At 35.3% G+C, this 9,060-nt stretch overlaps 1 protein-coding gene across 5 annotated transcripts in view; it reads right to left on the bottom strand.

The window, feature by feature from the left end:
• Window positions 1–505: 505 nt before the first annotated feature.
• The window catches only part of MICU3 (mitochondrial calcium uptake family member 3), a 62,627-nt gene continuing 54,072 nt past the window's right edge, over window positions 506–9,060 (bottom strand). For 4 of the 5 annotated variants that reach the window (XM_068402896.1, XM_068402897.1, XM_068402900.1 and 1 more), the window contains one exon: window positions 506–2,979. In XM_068402896.1, the coding sequence (XP_068258997.1) occupies window positions 2,869–2,979 (111 nt within the window). In that variant the 3' untranslated portion in view covers window positions 506–2,868. Of the gene's footprint in view, window positions 2,980–8,540; window positions 8,616–9,060 lie in introns of all 5 variants that reach the window. The other variant, XM_068402898.1, reaches the window with a different exon arrangement.

Here is a 9,060-nt window from a genome sequence, read left to right as displayed (position 1 = left end):
ATTTTATCACAATTTACAGCTGGTCTGGACATCAGTGGGCAGTTCCTAAGCATCCACTGATTATCCTCTTACATTATTACAGTTTTCTCAACTTACAGAAGAGAACAAGAGCTGGTTTTACAAAAAGCCTTCATTTATGCAACTATCACATAATTTAGTTGCAGCATACACATTTTCTCTGCTGCCAGGAATTTGGTGGATTTTGAATAATGTTTTATTGAGCACGGTGACTGCTGCCTATCCGAGGGGTGCCTCTATAGCAGATGGCATATCCCATTACCCTGCCTTCTTTTCATCTGTCTGTCCTTGCACTTCCATCTCATTTATACAAAATTCTGTGGCAGAAAAGCAAAGCTATCTAAAGAAAGGACCGAAAGAAGAAAAAAAGTGTATTTTTTGTGATGGTGAGATGCTCCAATTTAAAACATTTGTACATTTATGTTACACACAAAAAAAGGTTTTTTTAATGACAAAAGAATTTGAATGATATACACTGCAAAGAAAATTAATTTCAAGTACATTTATTTTGAAATAAACAATATTATATGCATATATTCATTTTTATATTAAATAACTTATTATTAAATATGAGGGAAAAAATACTCTTAAAAACGAATCTGACACTTCCACATTCTATTTTATATTAAGTAACTATAGTTAGGAAATATACAGAAAAACAATAAAATTGTCTCAAGCCAGCCATAAAAGCAAAGTGCATTATTGCCTAGGGCAGTGGAGGAGCAAAACGATGATGGTGCTGCTGCTTCCTCCAAGGGGAGGATCACTGTCAGTGGGCAGTAGTGAATAAAGAGGAAGGAGGGGAACCCCTTCCATAACTCCCTATCCTTTCTTCCCATGTTTTGTCCTTCATCACTGAAGAAGCAAATTGGGTTTTGCACATGCTGACAAGAAACAGTGAGACAGTTTTGTGTACCAAGATGATACATTGAATACAATTAATTCCCTAAATGATCACAGAGGGATTTCAGCTTATCCATGTTCTGTTGTGTCTTTATCCCACTTTATTTGATTTTTCTTGTTGTTGGTAGTTTAAGGATGCCAAAGTGGAAATTTGGTAAATATTTATCATGAAATATTAACAAAAGTAGCATCCTTCAAAAGCTTTCTGAACTGGCTTTTTCTCAGATAAAAGCCACACCTAGCACATTTTTTTCTGAAGATACCCAGGGTGGAATTTCTTAAGAAACATCTTCATTTTCACTTTGTTTTGTTTTGGTTTTTTGTTGTTTTTTTTTTTTTAGCAGAGAAATCTTATTATAAATTAAATATTTCTAAACTTAGGTGTACTTACACAGATGCTATACATCTTTTCTATTCACATGTGATGTAAGATGGTATTTGAGCAACGTGTGCACTAAATACAATTTTGAGAGTTTGCTTACAGGTATTTGGAGTAATAAAAGATTTAAAACCATTATTTTGGTTCTATTTTAATTGTCAGACTCCACCAAATATTTGCCTTTCCGGTAACAATTTATTTACATTTGTTTTAGTGTGTGTGTATTCAGCTAGAATTATTTCAAGGCACAGATTGTTTCTAAATGGATACAGACTTACTTAATGTCCAGTGAACCTTTTCAAGGATATAAGGAATACGTGTTCGTGTTTGTTTGGGTTTAATTCACACTACCTAACGATCATCTTGAAAGGGAGTAAGGAAAAACGCTGCTGCTGAATAGCAAAGAAAAAATTCATAGAATCTGAAAACCAAATGTAACAGTGCCCTTACCACTGTTTCAGTAACATCTAAACCTACAGGGCACGAAAGGGCATAGTGGCTACTGATTGCCTGTAGTCTCCATAACCTTTGTAAGGTCTAATTTATGTCTGATATTTGATGCGTAATATTCAAATAATATTACTGAGTGAGTGTTGCTCTGTACTGCTGCATGCATTCATGTTTTGTTTGGCTTTTTTGTTTGACATAAACACAAGTTATTTATCTATTTTTCAGATAACTGCATTCCAGAGTAGCAACTTAAACAACTATAATTTCTACTCAGTGCCACATCTTACTTCATATAAAGTACTTCATATAAAAGTGCACTATTCACAAGAAACACATGAAGTTTTACTCTACCAGAAATACATCAGTGAATTTATATGTATCGCAATAAAATTATTAATAAATATTACAAAGTGTGTGTTATGTAACATGAATTTGTACATTTTGACTTTTCTTCAACATAATGCTCATAAGACATCTTAAAATCTGTACTATTTTTTTTAAAGGATAAATTAATAAACATAATAGTAAGACTTGGAGAATCTGAACATTATAGTCCATACAGTACCTTTCCTAGGTAAATACCTATCATTCACATTATAACCATAACAGCTTTACTCTTTTTAAAGTAACAGCTTTGTTAGCTTCTAAGAATTTAATTTGTACATTCAACTCATATATAATTGTTATGTTACTTAGTGTATTCTCCTTCCCAATTTAGCACAAACTTTTAATAGTGCTCTTCTGAAGGCAAATTCACAGTCTAAGCTGATGTGGGGCAGTTTCTCTTCATTGCCAGAACGTTTGCCTACCCAGGTATAAAACTTTTTTTGTTGTTTTCTTTTAAATGACAAACATATCTCAAAATAATAAAAAATAATATTCAAATGTATTCTTAAAAAAAGACTTCTGCCAATCAGGTGACATTTTTGTTGTTTAAATAAAATACATACCTAAAAGCGGTTGTAGAAGTTGATGATCACTACGTTAAGTGGAAAAGAAGTCCTGTGTTTTCTATTGCAGCTGGAAGATTCACAATTCACCTGGGTTTGTTTGCTCTTCATGAAGAATTCATAGGAATAAATAGTTCTAGCCATTGTAAATAATCCTTCTTTCTTCCTTTATCTCAGCATATCTCGTCTCCGAAATTGCTTCCATAGATCTCTGAGATGTTCACTGGTTACTGCCATCACACAAGAGTAATATTCCTTCCAACCATACTTTGGAGTCTCCTGTGAAAAGTGAAAACATACAATTGGAAAAAGATATTGTTCACTAAATTCCTTAATACTACATTAAGTTTTACTCAGACTCATACACACTAGATACATGTTTTAATATTAAAATCATGAATAATCAAATGCTTCAATGGCTCAGAAATACTTCTGTAAAATGAAGGTTATAAATCCATACACAGGTTAATTATTCAAAATGCATCCTCACCTCACAGCACAGTTAGCATTCAACAAATAGCCTATGTATATTAAAAGCTGTAAGAAAGGATTTCTTCTTTATTCAGGTATGTCCTGCTCTTTCTCTCTAGTTTTATTTCTTGCTTCTTCATGTTGACACTCTTACTAAAAAATTCACCTCTTAACACCAAATAAAAAGCATAAAAATTATTGATGTTCATGAAACTGAGGCATTAGCAAAAGCCAAATACAAAACAGGCAGATGATATGAAAGCTTCTTTACACTAGGTTACCTTAATCCTAAACTGCATTGTAGTTCATTGACATTAATAAGCTCCCACTGAATGGAGAATAATATTGTCCAAAGGCCGGCCTCGGAGATTCACTAGACTCTATGCTGTCTGTAGTTATCACTGGATCTCATAATTTCTTCTGCTATTCCTAACTTCACAAGCCTCTTTTGACAGTAAGTATAGAAAGATGGAGAGGGGCTAAATATTACATCAACTGGGGAAAGAGGCTAAGTAAGGAACAGGAATTGTAACTGTAGATAAGTCAGAAGCATTTACAAGTAATTTCAAATTGTAATCCATCTTAGAAATTACGTCCAGTATCTGGAGGTAAATGGTTACAGTGTCAAGGTGAGAGATTGTCTGACAGCTTGTTTTGGTTGAACTGAGTGAAGAAGTTAAAAATATTGTGACATTGCAATATATTAAAACAAAACATTAGAGCCTAGATTTCATTAATTCTTATTACTCATCTTGTATAATTAAAAAGCATAGAACATTATGCAGAAGTTGTAAATATTCAGAAAACAATCTAATCCACAGCAGTATATAATCCAGACTTGAAATGAAATATTAGAAACAATACGTAGAGGAATGCATAATTTAGTTGAGATTTATGGTCAATCTTATTAAAAGAAACGCATTACTTGCAAAATGAATTGCATTATTTAAGAAAAGCACGTTCAGTTGATCAACCAGTGCTTTGAGATAGCATTTATTTTTTATTTTATGAAACAGGTTCAGAGAAACGTTCATGAAAATCAGTACAAGAAACACTGAAGTACATTAACTGTTCATCTACTTATTTCTAATGTATGCATTGTTGTATCTAATCTCACTGTACCAAATCCATAGAAAGAACATTTTGTCCACATAATCTCCAATGCTTTCACATTTCACTGGAACATTTTCCTCCCACTGTAGCCAGGTATGTTTTTAAGGTTCTAGTCAGTTTTAGGATCAAAAGTCTGGGTTCTGTAATTTCCAGTTACTTTTGTAAGATGAGTCAGGTGTGCCTGTCACCCACTTCCCACTTTATTTGCTTTAGAGAAGAGGTAAGCAACAGTCTCTTCAACTAGTAAGCAACAACCTCTTCATGTTGTTTTTTTTTAAACTATCTCATGACAGATGCATTCAACTGATGTATATTAGGAAAGTATGGAAATTAAAAGCTTTCAAAATATTAACTACATGACATGTCTTAATGTTGCTTGACTGAATGAAGTATTTATAGAAGACAGCAATTTATTGTTGAAACATGACTAGCAGTGAGGTTCTGAATCCATGCTTGAGTCTTTCATGTCTTTCTCAAAATTAAATTTGCTTCCCCAATCAGTCCCAAGACTCTGTAGTTATTAACTGTTACTTCCTAAAAACCTTTAATCAGAAATTTAGAAGCCCCACAAAATTCAGAACATCTAGAAAACAGTTCTTTTAATGCAAAAATAGTAAGATTTTCAAGAAATTACTGGTACTTACAACTTACTTTCTAGATTTACAATTGTGACACACAATATTTATTTTCAATACTTTAGAAGCGAACAAAATTGGAATTATAGCTTAAGTACCTACTACAGGTTCTGAGCACACTAGTTTAGTGAACAGTACTTTCAGATGGGCTTGAATCCCTCCTGAAGTTGGCCTCTAGCATCCTTCTGTCAGAAATTAACTCTGAAAGGGTTTTGTTAGAAATTTCCTAGATAACCCTTCCGTAAGGCATTCGAAGTAGAGCTCTCCTCTCAGCTCTGTTTGGCAGTTCCCTACTAACGTGTTTTTCTGTTCTCCCTACAGTATACACAAAGGAGTACCTGCCAATGCCAAGTCAGGCTGTGTGCCCTGCAGGGAGAGCAATGCAGAAAGACAAGCACTCCAAGAACGCTGCCAGCTCTCTGGACCACACAGGGCTTGTACAGTTGTTCCCCAAGGAGAGATTTTCATTATTTATTCTAAGGGTATAACATTTTTATGCTGTGAAGTAAATTGCATTAGTGCAATTTAGACATACGTAATGTATAGCACAATGTGCTGTTTATCCCTTTTCAGGGTGCAGATTCAAAGTACGGTATAATCTTTCATCAGAGTTCCACATTTACCACAGAAAGTATATCAAAGGACAGACAATGATCTGTACCTTTATATTTGGAACAAAGTAAAATAAAGAATTATTATATTGCACCTAACTCTGGGATGCAATTGCAACAGATTTTTATATGTCACATACATTTATGTGTTTCTTTGCACATCAGACTGAAATTTAATTACCCAATTGAAATTGTTCAATTTCAAATCTCCAATGATTCCATCTTTTTTATCTTTTCAATTTCTAAACTAAACAGAAAATAATTATTTTTAGAATTATGTAAATCTTCACACTGTACGGCAAAGACAGAATTAGTTCTGTTTTTCACAGTAACTAACTCCAAATCACTTCGCATGTTTTGGCTAAAGTTTCAATTTCCATTAGCTGATGCTTGCAACAAACTTTAATAAATGTGTACAACAAATCTGAAGAAATATTATAAGTTACATAATGTTTTGCTCAAAAAGGAACTCAGAATAGCTAATAACTGGACATGTCACTGTAATTCATCACAAGAGACAGGGAGCAGTTGCTCAAGTGAAGAGCAGTAGCTGACTAATGTGTCTGCAGGGAAGAGGGAATTTTATATATATGAGGTTTACACTGTATTCTTCAGTGCACAGGTAACAGATATCCGATACATTCCTACAGAAGCAAGCTTAGGTACCCAAAGCATTCTTGTTACAGCATCCAGGAGCTCCAGATGGGAAGAAGAGCAGGGTAAATAACCAGCAACCTCTACACTATGTCAGTGAGGCTGCCTGTAGCCAGGGCAGTGTGCTGAGAACTAACCTGGTTTCTCTGTACTGTCTCCCAGTGTGTAGTGGAGATATACCATTATTCAACTTTACATTTTTTTTTTTCCTCGAGAATGACTTTATACAGAGTGAATGAAAATCTCCCTTTATAAATCTCCACTGTATTTTTTTTCCCAGTTTATGCCATCTCAATAATGAATGAATTAATTTATTGCCTGAGTTTAAATCTCTGTGAAGGTGTCCAGGTATATAAACCTGATGCTTTTACCACAGTCTCTCTTTCTGTCACCAAGCTAATTTTATTTGCCTTGATTATTAGATGTTGGATTCTTTTGTGTCACACTGCATTTTGCTCCAGTTGGTCACATACCCTTCACTGAAATTATAAGGAAAGCACTGTGACTGTCTAACATTTTGCCCGTTTTCCTGTAAAAACCGTTCCCTATCTTGAAAAGTTTACAGTTTAAACAATACTTGATACGCAATTACTATGTAGGCTGTGGCAGAATTAGTGGGGACAAAAAGACAAAGTAGTCCTAAAAGAATGATTTTTAAAAAGACATGGGAAAGGAAGAAAGGAAGAGCCACAATTTTCAAAGAGATGAAGTTACATGAAATAAATCTAAAGCCATGAAGAACTTCTTATGTGACTGGTGAGTTGGGATTACTAAAATGTTGTTTTAACTATTTCATTAGTCATTTACACTTCTCAGACATAAGCCTGGACATGCGCCAAGCTGTCTTTACTGCTGAATTTCAAAGAACCAGCCTGTTTAAAAGATGTGGCACTTCACTGAAAAAAAAAAGGTATGAAGAGTCCCAAAGAACACAATCTGGGATACATGACATACTGTGCCATGGGAATAGGTCAATAGTTTAGATATATTTCCTATACCTTACTGATCTTGCACAGGGGTCCACAAAAAAAAAAACATCAGTGGGACTGCTGAGCTGGTGGGCTACTAGTCTGAGTAAACAGAACCCACCTCTCATCCTTACAGACTTACATTTTCAACTGTGCTAGAAGCCAACCATCACCTCAAATAAACACGATCCAAGAAACTTCTGCTTAGCGTACCTACTTTCCTTTCCTGCCATGCTGTTTTACTGTTAGGGAAGAAAGATTTAAACCAGCGTCCCAGCATGCTCATTGGCATACAAGTGCTCAGAGAGACATATGATAGGAAAGGGGAGGATTCAGAAGGTCAGATGCCAATACGCTGATGTATGTAGCCATCTGAAGCTGGTTATTCAACAAGAAATCTCAGCTTAATATTGTCCCTCAGAATTAACAACAGAGGAGGAATGACAGTCTAATCCTCCCGGCTCAGGAGGACAAGATGTGCTGGCTACTCCATGGGGTCCACTCACACCAGACCACTGGCTATGGGGCCTTGTTTGTCATGGCGTACATCTCTTTGTTCCTCCCACTGCAAAATAATACATCTGGGACATACATTAGCTGTTGACAGCCTTCGTAGCAGCTACTGCAAAGTCTATAAATATAGAGACGAAAAAGGAGCTGGCACCAAAACCTTAAAGTGCAAAGGAGCAAACTCTTGCTTTATGTAAGAAGAGTAATGTCTACTAACACATTTCTGCTGTGTCCACCAGGTGACAAACGGTTTCACAATATGACTACAGAATATGCACAGCCCAGTTTTTACACTGAAACCCACAGTACAATCTAATTGTAAGAATGAATATTCATGTAGCGGATATGCAGAAATAGCCATGGTGGTCATGTGTGGGCACAGTGCTGATTTTCGAAAATTGCTGGCATAGCATTCATCAAGCCCAAACCATGTTCTTTTTTTCTGAAGTGTAGCTGTATAAATCGAAGTAGAATCAAGTTACCAACAGTCTGTCAGGAAGAAAAATCTGCCTCTGCAATCTTCATTGGTAAATACTTATTAGCTATAGGTACCTGAGAAATTACTTGAGAAGTAGTCACAGGACAGACAGAAAACAGCAACAGGAACTATGAAAAAATACTTTTCCTCATTTCAAACATAGTACAAAATCGCAGCTGGCTTACAAAACAGTGACAGTGCGAGTCAGTCATTGCCAACTCCAGAAAAAAATTCTATTGCTTCAGTCAAAAACACAACGTGACGCTTTGAGCTACTACACGACTTACAGTCAGATAACCTATTCCTGAATTTTGGAATGGGAAACAAAGCAGCGACAGTTCAACATTCAGCCATTCCTGCAAGCATGCCAGCACACTCAGACAGGGCGGCTAACACATACCGTCATTTATCTGCTATAGAGTTCCTTCCTCACGCAGGATTTGAAAGTAGTATACCTCTGTATAGGTTTGTAGCCCTGTGGAGCAGAAGATGGAGAAGTGCGCAGATGCAGACAACATGTGAAGGCAGCCAGAGGTAAGCATAAGACAACGTATCATGAAAATACAAAAAAATGGCTTTAAGTGACGAATAGCTACAAGATACAGTATACTATGTGCTAGGTAAAATGTTTATCATTTAGTCATTAAGCTCCAAATCTTTCAGTTTAAAAACAGAATTTATAAAGGAAAGGGAGTCTTCTTAAAAAAAAAAGAAAGTAACTATTTTAAACCAAACAGCAAGCAAAAATAAAGCTTTTCATGTCTGCACATTTCAATAAGTTTATGGCAATACTCTGACTGACCACTTGATGGCAGTTTAACATACTAGTTTGTTTCGAACTACTAAAACCAAGAAAGGTTTCAGATTACAATACTATATTCCAGAAAGAGAGGCATTTCATTTGATAAACCTTTAAGACA

The sequence above is a fragment of the Nyctibius grandis genome, chromosome 6 (genome assembly GCF_013368605.1).
Source record: "Nyctibius grandis isolate bNycGra1 chromosome 6, bNycGra1.pri, whole genome shotgun sequence".
Taxonomy (NCBI): Eukaryota; Metazoa; Chordata; class Aves; order Nyctibiiformes; family Nyctibiidae; genus Nyctibius; species Nyctibius grandis.
This window is presented reverse-complemented; position numbering and strand designations above follow the sequence as displayed.